General features: G+C 40.0%; 1 protein-coding gene across 1 annotated transcript in view; it reads left to right on the top strand.

Moving 5' to 3' along the window:
• LOC106957429 (Na(+)/H(+) exchange regulatory cofactor NHE-RF1-like) overlaps window positions 1-23,235 on the top strand; it is a 29,621-nt gene extending 6,386 nt beyond the window's left edge. Inside the window, exons 2-6 of the mRNA XM_015048779.1 lie at window positions 15,174-15,344; window positions 18,129-18,282; window positions 20,568-20,611; window positions 22,158-22,277; window positions 22,384-23,235. Of these exons, the coding sequence (XP_014904265.1) occupies window positions 15,174-15,344; window positions 18,129-18,282; window positions 20,568-20,611; window positions 22,158-22,277; window positions 22,384-22,521 (627 nt within the window). The 3' untranslated portion in view covers window positions 22,522-23,235. The remainder of the gene's footprint in view (window positions 1-15,173; window positions 15,345-18,128; window positions 18,283-20,567; window positions 20,612-22,157; window positions 22,278-22,383) is intronic.
• Window positions 23,236-24,303: the final 1,068 nt, after the last annotated feature.

Genomic DNA, 24,303 nt, shown 5'->3' on the forward strand with positions numbered 1-24,303 from the left:
ATTTTTCATGGGCGTGGGTTTTATAACACCTGACCCCCCCACCCCAACACCAAAAAAAAAAAAAAAAAAAAAAAAAAAAAAAAACCGAGACCCAGAGTAAATAATGTTGAGCAGCAAACCCAGTTGGGAATTCTCTTTGCGTTAAAGATGATTTTTCCATCGACATCGGAGCACGTCGTGGTGAAAATTAGACTCTAGAGACTCCTTCAAGTCTCTAGTCTCTGCTTTGCAAGGGCACCTCGAGGCGCATGTTGCGTTAACTCAACTGTTTCTGGAATTTTCTTCCTGCATCCTGTCTGGCATTCCTGTGTCCAAGCCCTGTCGCTCAGCCAGTGACATACACACACACAGAGAGAGAGAGAGAGAGAAACACACACACTGATCTCATACACTGCAGGCACACTCCACTCCGGTTCAGCAGTCGAACTCTTGTTTCTCTGATCTCACCTTTTTTTTTTTTTTTTGCGGCCCGAACTTTGTATGTGTACACACTCTCTCTCTCTCTCTCTCTCTCTCTCTCTCCCTCTCTCTGTCTCTCTGTTTCTGGAAGCTGAGGAGGCTAAGCTTTGCGGTTGCCACGGCAACGCCGTGTTGAGCGCTCGCGCGCGCGCTTGCAGGCCTTGTGAAAGTGTGCGCGAGGACGGAGGTAGGTGGAAGTGAGAACGTGTAAGAGGAGGGAGGTGTGAAAAGAATGGATGAGCAGTGATTAAGGGTCAGAAACGTTCAGCTCGCCCCGGGAGAACAGAGCCCGCTATCGTCACTGCAGAGCGGAAAAACAGACCAAAACACATCGGCCGTTCCAAAGGTCATTGCTCTGTTTACCACGCTGTAAAACTTTTAGGCAGGAAAGTGCCTGGAGGATGTAGCCTCCGCCATTAATGAAAATATTGGGCATAAGGGTAAAATACATAGAAATTGGAACGCAGAAGTTGAATCATGTAGTCGAGCACAATATTTAACTATTTAAGTGCTTAAAAGTTAAGGGTACTTTCTGAATGTTCATGCCAAATTTATTTATATCGGCGTGTGTCTAGGCAACGAAATATTGTAGCAGCACAAGAATAAATGATTGGTTACAACAACAACAAAAAAAAAAAGCATAAAGCGTCCCAGAAACTGAGATATTCTGAGCAGGGGGTGATTGTTGGATACAGTCCAGGAAATTAACGATGACAAAAATATGCTCTAATCCACATATTATTATGAAAAGATTTAGACAGTCTAGATGTCTGAAAGTGTTAGTTTATGTTTTTGAAGTGGAGTTATGCAGAGACTTTATCAGCAGTCAGTGTCTGACCTGCAGTAAATGGTACTCGTCTTATTTTGGAGAAACATAAACAATGTTGGATTTAATTTGAACTCAGAACTTCAAAATGTGTAACATCTAAAGTTAGTATGTTCGAGATAAAAGTTGCCTGTTGTTAATATTTGAAAAAAATTAATTAATACATGCTCACAAATGGAGGTTACGCAGTATCATGGTCGCCTCTGGTTTAATACTAATAGTAGATGTAAATGATCTTGCAATAAATAATTTATATCTGCAAGATACTGACTGTTTTTTCAAGGTAACCCCATATAAATCAAATCAGCTGGCATTTCCCTTTAAAAATAAGAAGAAAAGAGCAGTATTTAATGCTATAGACCCAAAAAGATCAAAATAAGGACCCGCAAACATCAAAACTTTTACATTGAAATAATACATATTTAGACAAAATCAAATCTTTTGAGAATCCAGGCATTCACATTAGTCTGAGTTATAGGTAACTTTTACATCTTTTACTGTGAAAGTTAATTTATGAGAGAGCTTGAATATTGAAAAGAGAAACAGTCTTCATTGACAACACTTTCGTTAACACACCTTTTTGACTGTTCTTGTGTAGTGTGGGTATTACGTACAGCCTTTAATACACAATGTTTTCAAAGTATTGTGTGCAGCACTATTTTTTTTTTCTTTCAGAAAAGCAGCTTCACAAAAACCGGGTGGGAGTAAATTTAGTTTGTTATGTAACTTGGAGCTGATAAGGCGGTTGTTGCACCTACCGGGGTTAGAGAAACGATTAACTGTGTAGTTTTAAGCAAAATCAATGAGTTCACGACTGCTGAATCATGTGCTTTCTTTTCATCATTAGTGGCAGTATTTGCAAATAAATAATCATCCAAATGAGCAACGTTGCATTTTAAATTGTACATTTGGACCAAATTTAGCCATTTCTAATAAAAAACAGTGCCTATGATTCAGATGGTAGAAACAGGGTGTGATGTGTAATTTTGGAAGCTCCCCTCTTCACCACCGGCTGCTTTCACAAGCTTGTCTTTAAACTGTAATTACAGAAGAGGAAGAGCACTTCTGTCAGATGAAATTGGCTGTGTCTAGATGAAATCTCAAAAGCAGGGAGGCGTTTCTAAGTTTATATTTGTGTGTGTGTGTGTGTGTGTGTGTGTGTGTGTGTGTGTGTGTGTGTGTGTGTGCGTGTGTGTGTGTGTGTGTGTTTGGGATTCTGCAGCTCCTAGATGCCACAAACACACGAGGTAGAGTTTGTGTCAAAGTGCCCTCTGTTTGCCATTTCTTCTCTCTAATCTGATTCCTATAAAAGCTGCTTATTAAAGAGCCTGGAACCGATGTGTCACCAGTCACGCCTGACACAGTTTTATTCTCACTTTATTTGGAAACCTGTGCAGAACGGCTCGTTTTTTGCAACAGACTCATCCCCAGCGTAGTTGTGAGAGGAGATTTAGTTTAGATTTTTATGCCCAAAGCATTAGAAATTACATTCATGTGAGGTTTTGTCAGGTTGTGTAGGACAGCTGTGACTCAGGTGAGGAATATTTTAACCATCTAAAGCTTCCAAACACATTTCCAGTTTCTTAAATTCCTGGGTTTTTTTTGTTGTTTTTTTTCAACATTAAGGATTTTCATCAAAGTGCTTTTCAAATGTATCCATACGCCGTGGCATTGTGTGCATCTGATTGGGATTTTTCAGTCTATCAGTTTTTTTGTCTGATAGACCAACACAGTGTAGCACATCAATGTAAAGTTAAATAAAAAACTTGCATTGGTTGGAAAAAATTTTTAGCAGAAAACAATCTGAAAAGTGTGGCGTGCATTTGTCTAAGGAGTCAGAATCACCTCATTCGCGTCCGAAGATCTTCTGATGGCATGTCAGACTGAACAGTTTGACTAATCATCTGTGGATATCAGTTATTTCTGGGTCTCGCAGACTCTACTGGTGGAAGGAGAACCTCCAACCAAATCTTAACTCTTTTGCAGCCTCTTATAAAGTTTCTGGCATGTTTGCAATTAATTTATTTCTATCCATCTTCCCATCAGCTCTGAGCTGCTGTGACCTGCTTTGATTAGCATTATGTGGAACATTTATCAACATATATATATATTTTTTTTTTTTTTACTTGATGATGGCATCTGACAAAATTCAATGCTTATCGCTTATTTTATAATTGGTGACTGTATGACGTTTTCATGATGTTAAGCATTTGTACTGCCGTGTTGCTGAAATGTGTCGCACAAATAAACTTGATTAGACAGAGTGTCTTCATCTGCGTGTTTGCTTTGGCCCCTAACATTTTAAAATTGGAACCTATTTTCATTTAGCTATAGCTTTTTTTTTTTTTTTTTTTCTTGCGACTCCATAAAGCAGAGATTTGTTCAGCTGTGGATCCCTGCAGCTCTTCTATTGTTACTGTGGGTCTCTTGGCTGCTTTCTAAATAATAATCTCCTTGCTCCGCCTGTCAATTTAGGTGGATGGATGTGCGTTGTGTTGTTGTCTTTCCGTTGTCAGATGATGGAGCTTTGCGAGATATCCAAAACCTAATCCTGCTTTAAACTTCTCCACAGTTTTCTCCCTGGTCTGATGTGACGTAAGACTGGACATTATTACATACTAAGGGTTTTTTTTTTTTTTTTTGAAAGTAAGTGGTTGGAAGAACAAGCATTGAAAACACCTAATGCGGTATGAATAGGGTGCGTTCGCCAGCAGAGTTTGAGCCATTACTCAAGTTACTGACATTGAAAGGCATGCTTTAAGGATTAGCAGGTTGATGAGGCTGATAATAGAACAGACGTCAGCTTTGAGAATTTATTTGCACTGGAGGCAGAAATGGGCACACCTACAGTAACTATTCGAGCCAGGATGGTCAGGAGGAGGTTCAGACCTCAGGACGTTAGCGCTGGTTTCCTGTCATTGTTGCTGGCGTAGGATTCTCCCACTTCCTTCAGCTTGATCCCTCTCTGACCCATCTTTCAAGGACAAACAATCTTTCATCAGTCAATCTTTCATCTAAAAAACAAAAACCCGTATATCCCATTATAAACAGTGATGTCAGTTTGGTTATCTGTTATCTTCTGCCTAAGAATGGACGCTAAGCTTTGGTTAAACGCACTCAGTTTGTTCAGCTGATGGTTTACTGCCTCTGAACGTCTGGTTACTATAAAAGCTACTGTGACAAAGCCAGGTTATTATTCCCCGTTTGTGTAACGAAGCGCCGTCTGACAGGATCAGATGTACTGAATGATTCATTCAGACCACCTGCGGACTCCCGACTTGAACATGGCGTCGTCGCATTTTAAATTTGTTCTGTGTGGGCGTTTCAGGCACATGTTGAGGTGGACACGTTTGCATGCGCAAGTGCATTCTGGAGCGATTTCTGTTTTGTTTATAAGACTTGGACCTTGTGAAAGGTTTGTATATTCCTGATTGCAACATGTTTCCCTTTTGAGAGATTAGAGCTTCGGCCTGAGATGTAGATACAACAACAAAACGTTCAGTCGAATGTTTATCAGAATAAGTGTGGATAGCATTAATAAAACAGTAGTCTCCTATTGTATTTTTGGACAACATACATTTTTATCTTAAATATGAAATGTAGATTTCCAACATTTGCTGTTCTCTCCCTCTTGTCACCTTCTGAAATCTTCCACTCTATCACTTTCTCAATGCCTGGATATAAAATGCACACACATTGTAGAAAACACAGTTTTCATTTAAATAACTTGTAATATTTGTTGCAGCCTTTGACCTCAACATAAACACCTTTCTAGTGCTGCAAATAGGTAACTTTACCCAAATCTTGGTGCTCAACAGTTTAGAGTTTTATTATCGCAAACCGTGTTTATTCCTAGTGAACTTTCCTCAAGTCAGGCATTTCTAAACCACTGCCAACATTTCTATGCATAAAATCTTAACTAAATTTCATAGCAAACCTGAGAGATAAAACAGATCACTGTTGCTGCATTATGTTTAGCTTTTGCTACTACCTTTTAAAGTCTTGCTCTCTCTCACTTTCTCAAACCCTGAATAAACAGAGTGTACTCAGGGTGCAGTGTCATGTGGAAAATATGTTTTTCTTTTTTAAGCGATTCTAATTTTATTCGTAAATTTAACTTTTAATAGTCAATCACTCAGTAACAGTGTTGTACTATAATCTAGTTCAGGGGTGGGCAGCTCCAGGCCGCGAGGGCCGGTCTCCTGCAACTTTTAGATGCAGCTCTACTTCAACACCTGAGTCAAATAATGAGGTCGGTATCAGGGCTCTGGAGAACCTGACTGCTCTTAGGAGGTGATTCAGCTGTTGGATCCAAGTGTGTTGGACCAGGGAGACATCTAAGAGTTGCAGGACACCGGTCCTCGAGGACCAGGATTGCCCACCCCTGATCTAGTTTCACTTATCCGTGAGGTATTTAAGGATTTATAGAAGAAGGATATAGATAAAAATAGTGTCTTTAGTGTTGCTGCTTTGACTTTGAAAAGCTGATGTAAGCAGAGTGTTGTCATGAAAGACTGCACACCCTCTGGCAATGTTTTCTAAGAATGTCCTGTGTAATATTTGGGGGGAAAATAGAGAAACGTGACACAACACATAACAATCTAATTGGTGAAATAACGATTAGAGAGCAGAGATAGCTTTTGAAATGTATTGATATGTTTTTATATATACATCCACTAAACAGAGTGGTGCCAGGAAATGAGAGGAGGAAGAAACAAGGGTAGGGCAACACACAATCCTCAGCTGGCCTTCAACTGGGAACCCTGTCATTTTAACCCTTAACAAACACAGACATCACTGTGTGCGATTTTCTTTTTTTGTGTGTGTGCGCGCGTCAGCTCATGTTCCCCTGTGATGCTGCTTAAATGTCAATTCAAAACAAAAGCTCCCTCTGGTAAATGTTTAGCTCCAGATAATTAGATGAAGAACACTGCATCGTTTTAATAATCAGGGTCATAGCAAGTAATCAGTCTGGAGGGTTCTCCACAACGCGCCATCATAGCTACTTAGCACTCTATCCTGCTGAAAACTGTGTGACATCAGCCCAAACAACAGGGCCACTGTCTCCAGGTCAGGAGTGGAACCTGAATCCTGTGTGTGTGTGTGTGTGTGTGTGTGTGTGTGTGTGTGTGTGTGTGTGTGTGGAGGGGGGTGGGTGGGTGAGGTTAGTGGTGACTGGGTCTCATGGGATACTGGACAGAGACTCTCCACAATGGCACATTCCAAGTCTCCACTTCATTATGCTAAAGGTTCACCACCCTGGCCGGACAATGAGCTGGAGGCTCGGCCCCGCCCTGTCGGGGGTGGAGGAGGGAAGTGACTCGACCCTCACCCCGCAATGCTCTCAGCCGCTTTCTATTTAAATCCAGCGGCATATTGCTTTCAAATTTAGTTTTCATTATCAAGGTAGAAGAAATTATGGTGGACACATAGGTGAAAAGGAGGCTAGAAGGAGCCTGAGTTTCAGATTTACAAGATTCAAGGTTTCCTCCAGAAAACCCGCTAAGCCTGGTGGTTGTGTGCCAGGGCAGTCATTCATCCAGTGTGTTTTTGAGTTAAAAAATGTTTAAAGTTGACAGGATATTTGAAAATATCACTTGATAATTATGTGTTACTGAAAGATTGGAAGATTTATACCTGAACACCAACTATAAAATCTTAAAAAAAAAAAAAAAAAAGGCTTAAATAAATAAGCAATGCTTAGCCTGGTGGGGGCACAAGTAAAGCCTGGTGGCATTCTTTCACGACTCTATTTAACATTATGACACAAAATCTGTATGAAGACCGATAACGTTAAGAAGAAGAGTGACAATAGCTGTTAACTATTTAGCTTTGTCGGGTGTAGATGTTGGTAAGTTGATATGAAAAGCTGCTACGTCCAGCAACAAAAGCCTCCATAACGAGCTTTTTTCTACCACTCATTAAATATTCATGGGCCAAGGTGTGACCATGTGTGTCCATGAGAGATTGAGGGGAGTCGCAGAAAGCAGGTGAGAGTTATTAGCTGCTTTTATATAAGCGATTCGCAACTGTAGCATTTTGAATGTTTTAAGTATGTCCATTGCTTAGGTAACTGGATGCAATACCCTGAAAGAAAGACAAAGTGTGCCGGGTTCAACACAGTAGACGAGATGCAACAACAATTCTTTTATTAGCCCAAATCTGGGTGTTCAGAACTATCTGAAATTGTATTTTTGTCCCAGAACATGACTCATTGTCCCTCTCCAAAACATAACAATGACATCTATGTTCTGAGACTGTTCAGAATGGGATGTCGGCGCCAAGTACAACAAGAAAAGGTGATAAAAGAAAAGGTCCTTCCATCCATCACTTCCAAGCCCAAACCGTCCCCATACAAACACAACAAATCTGAAACGATATGCAGTGCAGGCTCAGAAGTGATTGAGCACCAGAACCGAGCCATGAGCCACGCAGCTTCCAGGTTCTGTGGTTTTAAAGCTTTCACAGTGAGGCCACAGGAACAGAGCGTGCCCAGTTCATGTCATCAGCTCTGCTTGTTTTCAACAAAGCCTGATTGCTCAGCTTTTTTTTTTTCAATGCCACTATTTCTATTCTTCATGTCATCCTTTATTTTATGAGAAATTTCATTATTTATTTATTTATTTATTTATTTTCGCATTCATCTGTTGTGTTGTCTGTGTTGCTTTTTTTTCGGTGTATGATTGGATGACGTTGACTGGATTTTAGACAATCCTGGGGTAAATAAACGTAATAAAAAGAAATTTACCTGATGTTCCTTGTAAAAAGTATTCACACCCATGGACTTTATTTAAAAACTTCACCACATTCCAGCCACAAACTCCAATGTGTTTTGTTGGGCTTTAATGTGGGACAGACCAACACAAATTTGCACACAATTGAGAAGCAGAAGAAAATTTTATGTTTTTCCAAAGAAAAAAAAAAACTACAAAGGGGTCCATTTTTATTCATACTTTTTGAGTCAGAACTTTGTAAAAAGCAGCTATTTCCTCCTGTGACAACTCACATTTTGTCACTTCTTTTCAAAACAACTCCAGCTCAGTCACACTGGAGCAGATTCATTTTCAGTTTGCTGGGCCACTCTAACACTGGCTGCATGTTTGTGATTGTCGTCCAACTGCAAAGTGAACCTCTTCCCCAGGATCAGGTCAGCTGCAGCCAACAACAGGTTTCTTAAAAGGACTAGCAAGCATTTATCTCCATCCATCTTCCAATTTGTGGCTTTTAACAGCTATCCAATCCTCCTTTACCTAAAGCAAGAGCTGCGTTCACATTCTCGCCACAAAGTCAAGCCTGTTCCCAGTGCGTGTTGGACTCCATCGGGCCTTTGTTCCCCTCTCTCCTAACCTCCCACCTGGTCCAATGATCCAGCTTGAAACCCAGCTTGGCTCCCTCAAAGCATGCAAGAAGCACAAAAAATTTGTGCTATGCTTAAGGAAAGACCAAGATTTACATGGAGTCTGACCGCGAGGCTGTTACCTGCTCATGACGATCACAAGGACCACCAGGCTCGCGTCCCGTGTCATGGAGCGACCACGGTGCCTGGCTGCATGTCACTTCAGCGGTTATTGTTGATGCTGATCAAAGAGGCCAGACTCATGTGAGAGACGTCTTGCTTCATTGCCACGACAAGGGAAACGGGGTCAAAGTCTGAACAGAGAGCTGACAGAGAAATGGCCGATAGCCAGTTGTCACTGACGATCTGCAGAAAGTGTGATTTCACAGCATGTCGGCTGTTCTGCATAAAGATGTGCCGCTGAAATGCACCGCTGTGGTTTTATGGGAAAATTTGGAATGTCGCGTTGGATTAAATGCTCTTTTTCTTGTTTGTATGTTTTTAAATGAATGTTCTCCTCTTACGTTTCTGCCTGTGGTTATTCATCAAATTGGCCGAGCATTAGGGAAAACGCGAATTAAGTGGCTGGCTGAGTGGCAGGGCCACAGCAGCTGAAATATCACACTAGGATTGCTCCCTCTGTGCCAGACACTGAGTGGTTTATGGCTCCAGCTCCCCTCCATTGAACAGCATCAGCACAACAAACTGGATAATGCAGAATGGCTGCTGGCTCAGGCGGCAGGTGATAAACATGATGGGTATTTATTATGACATTTGCGACTCCCTGAAGATTCGTATCAGTCAAGCCTACTTGGAAGTCAGAGTTAAATATCTTGTTTAGAAGTGTGTGCATGTGTTTGCAGCATCAGCTTGATTCTGGCCATTTTCTTTAGTGCAGGCTAAAATATTTTTTAAAGATAATCAGGTGGATTTCTAAAATATAAAGTTAAATAATTAGCTGTAATTAACTGAGCAGTGCCAGATGGCCACACAGGTTCTGGTTCTGCAGGAGGTTACTTCCTGTTAAAGGGAAGTTTTTACTCTCCGCTGTCGCCACATGCATGGTCGGTGTGGAGAGATTGCTGTAAAGTCAACAACACAACGCAACGGCATGCTTGTCCAGGAGAAGTGAATGACTCGGTGCAATCTGATAAGTTTCCTTAGACGGAGAATTTTTTAAATAATTTGAAAAACAAACTGAACTTTGATAATGGGAATTATTTCAAATATAATCATGACTGAACTGAAATTAATTTTGTGAAGACGACTTGGTACTGTGTATACTGAATTGAATTAAATTGAATTATAATAAATCGCTCCTTTTAAATTGAACTGTTTCCGCATTTGTTGTGTTTTTAATAACGCAATAAATAAAAACTGAACTAGATATGTTGGCATTTTACGTCACACTTTGAATGAGTTTACATTCTAAATTGAGCTGATATTACGCTCTCAGGGCATTTATGATCTAGGCTTGTTATACCTGTGATTAACAAGGGTTACAAAATTGAACAGGGGTTAGTAATGGGTTAAAAAAATTAACCTGTTAATTTCTCCTGAACTTACACACAACCCGTTACATATGATTGTGCAACATTAAGCATATTTTTACTCAGTTTATGGTGCCACAAGTCCCAAAAAGGAGGAACAGTTAAAACATTTCTTTATTTTTGTTTTACTTCTATAAATTAGGCTTTTAAGTTGAAATTAGTGACTTCTTGTTTCTCTGTAGCATAAGCATGACCTGACACAGAGGCCTTGGCAACTCTTCAAAATGGGAAAGACCAGGGATCGTCATATAACTATGACGTCAGACATAGCGGTTCATAAAAATATCGTTTGATAACAGGCAATATTCAGCATACACAAGTAAGGAAGGAATATATACAATGAGAGTTTAAATCTAACTTTGAATAAAAAACTGGAAGCAACATTAGATTTGACAATGTCGAAGGCGGCCTTCTGGTCAGGGAAGTTCCTCTGATTTTACAGACACTCCTTGCAGGTTTTCCCTGAAAGGAACTAGATATAATCACCCTTTCACTAATGATGTGTCATGGTTTGGCCACATAGGATAGATAAAGTGATTTATTGACACAGTATTGAACTTAATTGCCCTTATATTAAATGTATGTTCCAAGATAAAACGGTAAGATTTTTGTAAAACTGTCCCACGAGTATAGATTCTTTCACTTTGTGTGTGTGTGTGTGTGTGTGTGTGTGTGTACCAGTTGATTATCCAATGTAACTATGCTTGTCACATCTACTGCTGAATCCATTGTTCCTGTTGATAATTTCTTCTGCGGTGTAGGAAATTATATGACTTTAGTCGATCGGTTTGTGATAGAAAGCTTCATGGTTCAATCTGCAGTGAGTCCAAATAAAGAAAATGTTTGTTGCAAACCACAGAGCAATGATTGTTGACATGTGAGAGCACAGAGAATAAGTTTAAAAGAAGTTCTTTGCGTCTTTATGAGATTGGAAACGTACAAAAATACAATAAAAGTCCTTTGTAGAATCTTAAAATGATAAAAAGCAAAGCCTTTTGTAACTGTCTGACGTATACAAATGTTTCCCTTCTGCAAAAGAGCAAAAATAGAAGCTAATCCTCCCTTTCAGTTTCAGGCGCTGTTATGTCAAACCAAACTGTGATGTTTCCTTGTTATCAGAGCTTGAGGGAACCCAGAACAGATCTGGTGCACGATCACGTCAAGCTGTGAAGTGAATCTTAAAAACAAAGCAGGAGCTAAAGCTTAAGATTTATTTCTACAAAAGTGTCACGCACCTAAGGCAGAATATATACATACAGAATATATACAGTGTATGTGTGTGTGTGTGTATATATATATATATATATATATATATATATATATATATATATATATATAATTAAAAATACAGTTCAAAAGGCTCCAAAACCAGAAACGGATTCTTTGACTAATAAAAATAAAAATCTGGTATTTTGAGGGTTTAAAATTTGCCAATTACAATGGAAAACCTTTAATGTCAAAACTGAATTATTTTCAATACCATCTTGCATCTCTGATCTGCCTTCAAAACGAACAAAACCCAGAATAGCTAACCCATCTCCAGTCGGTATAGCAACTTCCAAACTGAAGACTTTTAATGGGAGTGCTAGTTGGAAAAGATTAAGGATGATGCATTGCACTCATCTCTGATGGAAAAGGGGGGGGGGGAGTCCTAAATTGTGCGTGATGTGTGATTATAATCTCACTTAGACATTAGATATGCTAATCTGCATGAAGACAAGTGGAAAGAGAAAGACGAAACGTTTCAGGCATGCCACTGGACTCCCCCAGCTGACGCTGGGCATCCCTGCGGCTTGGGACGGGACGCAGCTCACCCCGGCAGGGACAACAGAGGACGGTCTGTGTCACGGAGGAGCGGGGGGGCCGAGGAATCTCCACACGGCTCGGCAATCTGTGGAATCTGCTGAGCACACGCAACCCGGGACGGGAATTCAAGACGCTAACAAATGTGATTGTACTCCAGCTGCTCAGTGCTTTAACGGTACAAGCACACTATGTCCAATATGACAAAATGTTTCAGAGGAAACATGATAATCCAGCATCATCTCACGAGCGTGAAGCTCTTTATCTCTTGAGGAAGCTTAAAAAAAAATTATAATCCTCACCATCTTGTCCCGCTTATCAATATTTGCCGCAGTTTTATGAAATATCAAAGTCAAATGGCGTCTTTATTAGAGTTTGCGAAACGTTCCTCCCGGAAATGGAAAAAATAAAATAAAAAATAAAAATGTTTATTGAAATGAACGCACTTTCAGGGACTCAGACTTTCCCTTTGACGAGAGAGGAAGTGAAGAACAGGAACTGTTGACACATCTTTCCTCAATATGCTTCCATCTGATGGCTCAACTTCCTAACATGAAAGAGAAATCAGCACAAAAACAAGCAGGAGCTTTGAAACCCAAACTCACGTCGTCACGCGCACACAGGGTTTCGCTGATTAGCACGTACGACGTGAGACGTAGCTAGACTGTGAATCAAAGGAGTTTTTAACGTTGCACAAGAGATGGTGCTTTTCTGAGTTAAACATAGCTTGAAAATGGTGCAAAGTGCTCCTGCAGCATTGGGGGAACGGCAATAAGAGAGGAAACGATCCACTAATTTAGACTCACTGACGCAAAATGAGGCATAAAAAGCAGACTCCACCTTTTTGTCCCCTCTGTAATTTTACTTGCATCTTTGCAATTTAGAGCCCTCATAAGGCAATGCATGTTTGTTTGTGTTTCATGCAGCACTTGGTATATGCTAAGGTCTTTACACAAGGAAAGAGATTAAAATTACACAAACAATTAAGATGATTTATATGCTAATTTAAAAGTCACATTTTGGCCACTCATCACAAAGTAGCTCATTAACAAGACCCTGATATTACCAATATTTTTAGCCCCAATTTAAAGAAACTCCACATCATAGAAGTGTAATAAATCTGCTTACACTTTTTACTTCTGCATGCAAACCTTGGAAAAACCTACATTGAGTAGGAATATATTTATTTTGTCATTAGACAACACATTCAGGGTTAAGATTCAGAATTATGTATCATTTTTGTTTAAAAACTGATTTATTTTCATCAGTTCTTTCTTAGCTTGTGTCAAACGGATATTAAAGAAGAAAGCAAAAGCGAAGAGATTCTCAACATGATTTTAGTAAATAGAAAAAAAAAGATGCTGACACTGATGGAATGCAATGCAATTCTATCACATTAACCATCTACCCTTCTGCAAATTATATTTGTTATGCTTGTTGTCACTGATGCAAAAACATCCTCCAGGGTGTACGAAACTATCTTTAGCATATTAGGAAGTAGTCCTGTTGGCATAAGTAGCAGTATTAAAACAGAGTTTGTGTTTCCTTTTCCTAACTCTGAATTTCTGAATGTGTTTCTTTTCGAGATCTTTTAGCCTATTTCATGATGTCAGACGGGTCTTACTTTAAAACACATTGATTTTACAGGTATGGCTTAGGTGAGGTTGGTGAAACTGAACCAAAAATGCTCACAGTTAATTTTTGACTTAACATTGAGGACAGCTACATTTTCACCCAAATAGATTGGATAGCTTTTTACTGAAATCATTTTGTATTTACTCAAGTTATTCAAACATTTTGTGTGACATAAAAGCAAATAAGAGAAAAAAAATCTGCGATGGTGAAACTGCATTTTCACTGCACAGGGCAACAGTCTATCAAATACTGCTTTGTTGCTGCGTCTTTGCGTTGGCAGAGACTACAGTGACGATCCTAATGCCATGTAATTTAATTTCAGTTCTCGTTTCTGAGGTGACTTTTTTCTTAAATTAAGTCAATTTAACCTCAGAGGTTACGTTTCCAGTTTCTATCAGCTGCTGGGTTCCTACAAAGGGTCACAGACATTGTGATTCATTAATCACAAGAGTGGTGTGGCCTCTTTTTTTCCTCTACAATGTGACTTATAAGAAATTAATTTCTCAGTTTAGCATCTTCCGGTGTAGAAACTATGACGTATATATTCTAACTGTTCCAGTTTATGCTCATGGTTTCTCTTTCTGCCAACACAGATCTTCCTCTAAACATTTTGACTTCTGTTAAACCCAGACATGAATTTCTCATTTTAGGCACGTTTTTTCTGCAAAACGGAGCAGTTTGCAAAACAGCAGATGTTGTTGGGTAAGAACAGCTGGGTTTCGTAACAGCGAAGTGACAATCAATCATTGCGAGATTAATTGTTGAGCCAGGCTGCATCAAGTGTTGAAATAAGTAAAGTTAATGGTTTTATGTGCTTTTAGTTGGCCATTGATTTCTCTTGAAAGCGTCTAGTTGACTAAGGGAGGGAGCGTCAGTTCAGGTGTGACCACGGTGACAAAGGTCGCCTTGACTCTAGGATTTTGCTCATTATTTCAGCATCGTCCTCTTTGATGACAAAACCATTCGACCCTCCGGGTTCTAAACTTAGAACCCGTTTCATCCCACCAGCGGAAGGGAGGCTCTGGGATCAGGCTGGAGGTTTTTTCCTGGATGACAATACAGCTCCGACTCTCCCTGCCATCCCGGAGCAGGATTGGTCGAGACAGAGATGGGAGAGGCGGTCAGAGGTCAACGCCCAGCTCCCATTGTCCTCCTCGGAGCCGCTCCGGAACCGGTCCCTTTTCCTCAGAGCCCCCTTCGCAAATACTCCAGAAACCTTCCCAACAGACCTCCAATCACAGACCCCCCTTTCCTTCCTGGCGAGCACTCGGAATCACGTGGGCCGAAAAAAAGCGCCGCTGAAGTTTACCCCTGATTGTTGAAAACACGGCACACAACACTGCAGCATGCCGCAGCAGACACCTGCATGTTCGCCCTCGGCTGTATATTCATGGTAAACGAGTCACAGGAGCTCTCCGTCATCTTCGTGCCCCTTGTCCTCTCTGAACCGACACCCATGGTGGAGGTATTTAGTTGTTCTCTTTTTTTTTTTCCTCCCTAAGGGGCTGACCCACTGCTTCACTCCTGCCGCTCAGATCTCTAACATGTGTGATTTGTCCTGCAGGAGGAGCGCGCCGAGCTGCGGCCACGTCTCTGCGTGATCCAGCGGGGGTCTAACGGATATGGCTTCAACCTGCACAGCGAGCGGGCGCGGCCGGGCCAGTACATCAGAGCGGTGGATGACGACTCTCCAGCTGAGAGGGCCGGCCTGCAGCCGAAGGACAGGATAGTAGAGGTAATGTTAAAGAGCTGGAGTCCTTTGAAGATCACACAGGACGGGAAATGAGCACAGAGACACCATTAAAGCTAAGTCTGACTGGATCAGTCCTGTTGTATTCATATAGAAATAAGCTCTTAAGAGCCACCTGCCAGAAAACATTCCCACAGACGCATCCTGATTGCCTTGCACACTTCCGCTGTCGTCAGCTCAGGGTTTCTTAGACAAAAATAGAGAAGAATGGCGCGTTGTGCAACCAGGCCTCACCTACAGTGTGGTTTAAGACTGAAAGCCTTTATATGTTCGCTGTTCTGGGCTTTTCTGTGATCCGCCGGCTTCACGTTTCAGGTATCAAGTGCGTAAGAACAGGAATTCATGTTTGTTTGTTTGAACCGGTTTCAGTCGTTCTCGACTGCAGCAAAGATGAGCTTATTTTAAAAACAGTTAATTTGGAAATTTGAATGGGGTTTGCCAGTATTGTAATGTGAAGCAGTGAGACGGAGGCTAATCTTCCTCAGTCACTGTTCAAAACGGGGGAAACATAAGAACATGCATTTAAAAAGGGCATAAACAGGTGAAATCATGTTTATAAAACCCTGTATAAAGACGCACGTCCTTTATGTTAGATTAGATTTTAATCACAATAGGTAAAAGGATTTCCAAGTTCTAAATGTCAAAAATATTGTGGCTTCTATTTAAAGTCTTTCTTCAAATTCTAGACTTAAAAATGTGTGAAAGTCCAGATGAAGTTCTGACAGATTGGCAATATATTTGAGTTAATTAGAGACACATGTCCTGAACGTGGCTTCTTTGTTTTTATGGACATAAATAAATAAATCAGACAAGATATCAGGGAGAAAACTGTAGACTTCATCCCATTGGAGCAATTTTAAAAAAATGCCACATTCATTTGTTGTGTGTCGCAGAGAGGAACATGTTTAGGTGTAAAATATATATTTTTAAAAAAAGCAGAAGACCATGTAAATATGCTGATTGATGCTGGTATTGCTGAATTATCTACAGTCCTGTATGAGCCTGGACTGAAAGGCCACTCGGCACAGAAGAATCCATTATTAAAAAGATTGTCACTCCACGACAAACGCCTTAATTTTCAGAGATCCGTTCTGATAAAACTATAATTAAAGCGTTTCAGTGGCAGACGTTAAAGCTTAAAGTGACCACGTTTGGAGCAATCTTTGCTAAACCCTAATCTCGGCCCCACTGGAAATGTTTGGGCCGAGTTGAAAAGGAGAGTGAGAAACGCAGCCTGAAAAAACTTTTCCACATCGTTTGAGACGTATGTGGGAGGATTCACAAAATGTTTGTCGACCAAATACTGTTTGTAAACTTCCAACATTTTACAAAAAAAAAAAAAAAGCAATAAAGGTTTCTCTTTATGTTTAACTAAGAAATAATTCAGGTAATCTTAACTGACCAAAGTGAGAGAATGTTTAGTCTGATTTAATGTCAGCCGATAAAAATGAAAATAATATTTTAGGGTTAGACATTAGGCTAATATCTACAGTCAGAGAGATAATGTACAAGTTTTAGACAACTGGAGGCGTGACACACGATGCTGGGCCAGAATAAAACGCACCGTAAGAGAGCTGCCACGACCTTTTCAAAATGAGATTAAGGTGTTTTTAGTGTTTCTTAAACCAGGGCTAACAAATGCAGCTGTGTGGATGTGGTTTGCAGAAAATTGCATCTACAAGTCGATCTACGACTAAGATATCAGATATCCAACTGCAGTTTGCAAAAAATAGTTTCTAACTAGAAATATCATTTTTAAACTGCATCTGCAGATGTAATGGAAAAATACAGTTTCCAAAACTAAGCAAATAAACTGCTCACCGCGAGAATGATATGAAACTTTGCCAAATATAAGTTGAGGTTAAAATACTTTGAACCGTTAGTCGGACCTGGCAGGCCTGTGGACGCTGAGAATCCAGAGTCAGACTAATAAATAACGACTGTAATGGAAATGTTGGGAAAAAAAAACAACAAAAAAAACAAAACACCTTCCTTTACGTCATGCCTAAGAAACTTCCAGGCAAAGCAACACAGAAACCGAATTTCATAACAAATCAGATGGCAGGAAAGGGGCCGGCTTGAGCCACAAGTTACAATACTGCAAGAAAAACAATGTGACCGTAGCTGCAGCACTTAAGCTGGACTATAGTCTGCTGCACTCCTCTTTGCAAAAAAATAAAAAATAAATAAGCAGCACTACAATTAAAGGTAATGAAAGGAAAAAGAGGGGGATTAAGCGGACTGCAGGATGTGCTTCAGTCTTGAGTTGGGTCTCCACTCCCTGAGAGGGCCCCAGACGGCCACACCACCCACTGAGGACGGAGCGGACAGCCATTGTTGCTGCTGTTACTGGCCGAGCTGCTATTGTCCAGCTTCCTCTGTAAGGACTGGGCTTAAGTCTTGGAGGTCCACCCAGTGACTTAAACACACACACACACACACACACACACACACACACACATGGCTTGAGACATTTCTCACATGCTTTCCCATGGAGATTTAAACAGAAAAATAATCATCTGATCTGAAAGCTGGCCCATGATGGATCGTGCCGTTCTTAAGGCACGATAGTCTCTGAAAAGACTGTAAATACATGGAAGAATGTGCACTATCTTTTTTTGTGTGTGTGTGTGGTTGTGTGGACACAGGACTTCCTGTTTGATACTGTTGAGAAAAGAAAACCGCGATAAACCACATGCCAGCAAACGTACAGAAAAAAAAAACTACGCCTGGTTAAAGTAAAAGGATTTTTTTTATCATCTTCTTCAGGTGAACAGCATCTCCGTGGAGGGGAAGACGCATTCAGAGGTGGTCGGCGCCATCAAAGCGGGCGGAGACGTGACCCGGCTGCTCGTGGTGGACCCCGACACCGACGCCTTCTTCAAGAGATGCAGGGTGACCCCCACCTCCAAGCACTTAACTGGTGAGAAGGCTGCTTCACCACCACCACCACCATTACTCCCATCAGCAGCAATTGTGAGGCAGTGATTGATTGAATGACTCCAATTATCTCGTAATGTTTCTCTCCAGGTTCATTGTCAGTCACCGGCTGTATTTATAGCCACTTCACTGCCTCCCCTCTTGTTCCTTGGCTCTCTTCTGCTATATATTTTTTTTCTTTTCTTTACAAGCCACGCTCTGTCTCTCTCTCTCTCTCTCTCTCTCTCTCTCTCTCTCTCTTTCTCTCTCTCTGTCTCTCTCTCTCTGTCTCTCTCCTTCTTTTTGTTGAGGATCACAGACACTAAACCACTTCCTGCCACCACCACCTAATGTTGTTGCCCTGCAGGGAAAGTTAATCTTTCAGCATAAATACATCAGAACAGATGGATCAGAGACTAGCCGGCTTGTTTACGTTTGAGGGCAAAGAGGTTTTCTGAAATTGAGCCTAACGGTGCAAAAAAACACCAAAATACATATATGTATAAAAAAACCCTACATTTTAGTAATCTCACAGCATTTTCTCAAATGTTATTATTTTAATCTGACGATGTGTCTCAGAGTGCAGGTGAAGGTCACAAACCACTTCATCTTACTTTTTGCCCTTTTTATCTCAAGAAGAGGTTTGTTTTGAGTTGTTTTTTTAATAAAGCCACTAGAGGGAGCTGTAGTAAAGTTCTTGTTTCTGATGTAAAAGCCTCTCCCAGAAAACACAAGATTGCTCCTTAGACACTCACCACGTGTGTGGCGTTCAGTTTTTAATAAGGACCTTGAGAACCATTTTGCCAAAACATTACTTTTATAAACATGAACGTCTTTGCACCCAGGCAGAGACGTTTAAATGGGGAAAAAAAGGCAACAGTAGAGGAACTCTGTCTCAACTTTTATTATTATTTATTTATTTATTTATTATTTTATTTTGCGTCCAAAACAACTTTTCATTTTAGTCTCCTTATATCATATATATAAGGTTACTTGGTCCAGTGATTCCTCAGTCAATGATAAGTCAGGTAAATCGAGTCGGCAGAGAAACTGCATAGTTTGAACAGTTTGAGCCTCAGCTAAGTCTCTTGGGACTTTGAGGATTAATATTTAGGACCAGACAGGTTCACTTTCATTTTTTTCTGTGTTTGTGGGTGTACTTTTATTAGCCAAAGTCAGACAAATTGTACAAATTATGGGATATGGAGCTGTAACCTAAAACTGGAAAAAAAAGTGTCTGATTTAATTGTATGGTCTATTTTCCTGCCCAGGTCATGTTTTTATGGTTGTTTATTGTTAAACTTGTGAACCTTAAGGCTGTCAAAGACACAATTTAGTGGTGCTGTGCAATGACAATAAAGTATAAAGTTAAGTAGCACTGCCCCTCCCTCACCTATTGCTGCAAACTGCTGATCAGATGGCTGAAAAAAAGACTAAATAGCCTGTTTGGGAATATTTCAGGTTCTGTAGTAAGAGTGCCTCCTATCACTCTTATTAAGGTAACGCTGTGCAAAAAGTTCTAAGCTGCCTGGAAGCTGGTCTGCCAAGCAGCCAGTAGCAGCATTGCTATCGGAGCAGATAGCCCCACTAATTACCCATGTTGCTAGACTTATTCTACTCAAAGTGCAGAACGGCAAAAAGATGTTAGCTTAAAACTAATAAAAAAAACAACAACTTCTACCTGCATCCCATCAATTTGTCCTATTTTAATCAATTTACTTCTACTTTCTATATTTCCGTGACGGATTACATTGCTCAGTCCAGAATTAGAAATAATAACCCTCTTTGCAGGGGAAAGATTTCAGCGAGGTGTTTCCCGGGTAACTGCCAGCTCTCCACACGCTGCCCACTGTCACTCAGCGAACCGACACACACCGCTGCGCGTCTCCAAGCAGCCTTCGCTGCGCAGCACTTTGTTCGGTTTCCACAAAGTCCAGTACAAAACCGCCACTCATGCCAGGGCTACGTTGAGGCTTGTTTTAAGAGTACAGGTCACAGAGGTACGCAGGCAATAAGGATTTGAAGATTTAAATCTAAAATTATTCTTAAAAAGCCAGATATTTTGCTTTGTCTCTTATAAGAAGTCATCTGTTCAGGCTAAAGGGAGTTAATAGGATGGAAGGTAACGCTAAAGCTTCAACTTTTCAACATGTGGTTGATAAGAAAAGAACTCCTGCATGTTTTTTTTATATATATTTTTTTTATAAAAATTAGTTGACTTACTGAGACAAATTGAGACATTTACCTGGCTAACTGCTGTGATTTTTTTATTTTTTATTTTTTCTGCAGGTCCACTTCCAGAGCCAGTCGTTAATGGAGAAACAGAAGAGAAGGTGAGATTAACCAACAATAACAGACTCGTCTCTGAGATTTCAGAGACTTTTTTTTTTTTTTTTTTTTTTAATGAGCTGGCTTTGAAACAAAAACTTAGTGTGAGATTTGAACTTTGAAGTGTGGAAAGATGACCAATCTCCCACAGAGGCCACTTCCCTCTTCTCTGATCCAGCTTCTTCCTGCCAACAGAAAGAGGACAAGAATAGTTTTCTGCTTCAAGAACTCCTTGAAACCAAGGATGTTCGAAAGCAAAATATAACTTTGTATATGTATTTTTTTTTGTTAAAGTGGTGTGCTACTTTGGAAAATTGAAACACTGATGAATTGATTTATTAATCAAAGACGTTTACGGAACTGCCTTTCCTGTTATTGTCTTACAACTCTGGTCTTTATTGTGTGGAGATCTGCTAAAGGCTCCACCCCACTGGTTCTCCAAAAACTTTGGATGATTTGTGTGCTTCATAGACTGTATATGGAAAAAAAATACCTCTTTTTTCTGAAATAAGTTTGAACAATAGAAATGGGAACGGTTTTGTCCAGATTTAAAAAGATTTATAAAACTTTTATACAGCAAAGCCGATTTGTTTTTCTCCTGCTTTCGTTAGCGACCGGGGAGTACAGCCAGACTTTGAATCCCTGTTTACTTTTCCACTAACTTTCCCAGTTGCCAAACATTTTCTTTGAAATCAGGTATTGCATATACAAACAAAACCTCATAACCTTGCACTCGTGTTTGTTGTTTCAATGTCATTTGCATCACAAGTGTCAGATATCCAGAACATCTCTTCTCTGTGTAAATACACTTATATCGACATGTAAGTGATATTGTTTTAGGTGAATTCGCCCACACAGAGAATTAAGAGAAACTGCTTTGTTTTTTACGCTGACCAATTTGACTCTGGCTTTGGGCCAGATATGCAGAGTGAAACCTGACCGGCACTTCCTGTTACTCAGGAACGTTATGTGCAACCGCGGTCATACTTCTTCCGTGCATTGTTGCGTAACGCGCGTCGATGAGCAGTGAAGGGAGGAGATGAACCTGGAGGTCAGGTGAAACGCTGCATTACTGGTGGATAAAAGTGTTTAACCAGTAACACGTTAACAAGTCCGTGACCAACTAGCTGGAAAGGTTTTTTGCCAATACAGCATCAAAGTTAAGATTCATTTTCTTAATTTTTCTTTTAATTTTTTTTTTTTTGTTTACCAGCTTTTCATTATTTTATATTTTTTGTGAAATTCCTACAATTTATTTTCCAAAATAAATGTAGAGATTTTATAATGGTATATGCTTAGAACAAAATTTTTAGATAAAAATGTTTTGCCCAGTTTTTATTTTATTTTATTTTTTACTACGTGGCACACTTTATATTATTAAAGTGAGTCCGGTCTGAATAGTTTTCTAAAATATTTCAAATCCGCCTCTGCCCCCATGTGGCGAAATTGGATACTACAACAAAGCTTGACTTCCTGCTGTCTTGCTCTTAATATTATTGCATAAACTATTTGAATCTTTGAAGGAATGCCGATGAATGTTTGTCTGATTAGGTGAATGGCAGAGTACCCAAAGCGAGAGAGAGGAACTCCAAGCTCTCCGTCAGCCCTTCCCCGTCCAACGCGTCGTCCAACGCCTCACTCACAACCCCATCTGCACACACCCCACCCGAGGTACGTCGCAGAAAATAATCAACCTCATCGTATATGATTTGGTTCTTAAAGTAGAGCCTTTTTAAAACAGGTGAGTTAACAATTTTTGTTTTGTTTTCTTCCTCAGGGTCTGGTCACAAATGCCATCCCAGCTCTCAACCTCACGCTGCAGCAGGTCAAAGAGCTCACCCACCAGAAACGCTCCAACAAGAGAGCCCCGCCCATGGACTGGACCAAGAAAAACGAGCTCTTCAGCAACCTATAGGACGCCTGCGTTCACGCGAAGCCCACACTTTTAATTTTAGGAAATCCTTCCTAGAAATGTTAGAGAGGTATTTTATTATGACGATGTTCTAAAGATCAATACATCATAGAAAGTTAATGCTGTTCTGTAAAATATAGCATTCCTCTAGGCATTAGTCCTCACATTATTATAAACCGTATATAATACTGTATATTTTTTATCTGCTTCTAACCAGAAGAAATATATGTATGCCAAATGAAACAGAGATCCATACTCTGGTCAGGTTGGAGCAGACAGTTTTCTCCTTCTGTTTTGATTTCTGAGTGTGTGTCTGACCAAGCGTGTGTGTGTGTTAGGCGCATGGGGAAATGTGAAGGAGTTGCAGATTTTAACACTGAACTTTTTACTGTCAAAACAACCACATGGCGACCGCCTGACAATCAGTCAATTAATATAAAGTTGTTGTTTTTTTCTAAGTTTCTCCCATGTCTTTCAGTTCTGAAGTGAAAGATGGATTCCCAAAAAAAAAAAAAAAAAAATCACTGAGTTTCTTGTTTCCCCCTAGAATCTATGTTCTAACTCTGCGTCCTTTTTAATGCTTAAACCCTATTTGGTATTTTAGAGATGATTAAATCACCTCTGACCAACTTCCACATTCCTACTGTAGAAAAGCCCAGCATGACGCTGCCGCCATGTTTTCATCTGTTGCGTGTAAAATTCAAAACCTTAGAAAAATGCTCTCTAACACCTGCTACAGTCATTTGTATTGACTCATCTGGAGTCAATAGAAAATTAATATTTTATTTTTCACCTGCCTCTCAGGGTTTCCATAGTTTGTCCTTCTTGTCATCTTTGAGTTTATATAGCATTTTAACCTAAACCCCTATTAGATATCCTTAATTATTCAATAAGGCGAAAATAGCTGCTTTGTTATAAAATAGTTTTGATATGATCCGGCTTTTTTTGGGGTGGGGACCACTGAAAACTGGAAATAACTATATTTTAATTTGCATTATTGTTTAATATATGTATGTATATATTTATCTTATTATATATGTTTTTAGGCTTATGACTGAAATTCCACTGATTTTTATCCAGCCATAGCAAATGTGTACTTTACTGAGCGTGTGAGCCATGTTGGAAACCTTTACCGCCCCCTTGTGGCCATCGCTGTAACTGCTGATGGCTCAAATAACAAATGTTCTCAGAGGTTTTTATTCCTTCGGGAGAAATGAAAATGTGAGGTGTGTGTTAAAAACTGTCATTCAGAACATCAAATGGGCTTTCTGTGCCTCAGTAGATTTCATCAGTGGTAGTAACTGCTGTCAAGAAGAGCGGAGACAAAAACGACTCTATGGAAAGCTTTTTTTTGTACTTTGTGGAAGCAATAAGGATTTTCAGATCTGTGGTGTGTCTGTCATGATAACAATATTGTGTTATCTGAGGATAAATAAAAAAAAAATATTCTCAAATCTATGTTTTGATAATTTTCTGAACCCCATAGAGTTTTTAAACTCACACTGTCACATTTCAACACTAAGTACACCATATTTATGTTTAACGGTCATTTTTCCAAATAAAAATCTGAAAAGTGTGACTGGTGTATGTTTGAATGATCAGTAGATTAACTTTTTCATTTTGTGCATTACATTAAAGCTGTGTTTTACACCACTAACACCAATATGATATTTGAAAATGCTTCAGCAGCTCCAGCTTTTTGCTTAGTTTCCTTCGTTGATTTTCCTGTTTTCAGCTCCGTCCATATTCCCATGAACTCGCAGCCCCGGAAAAAGAAACGCCTCC

Source organism: Poecilia latipinna, unplaced genomic scaffold (genome assembly GCF_001443285.1).
Source record: "Poecilia latipinna isolate Pla-1442-1.1 unplaced genomic scaffold, P_latipinna-1.0 Scaffold902, whole genome shotgun sequence".
Lineage (NCBI taxonomy): Eukaryota > Metazoa > Chordata > Actinopteri > Cyprinodontiformes > Poeciliidae > Poecilia > Poecilia latipinna.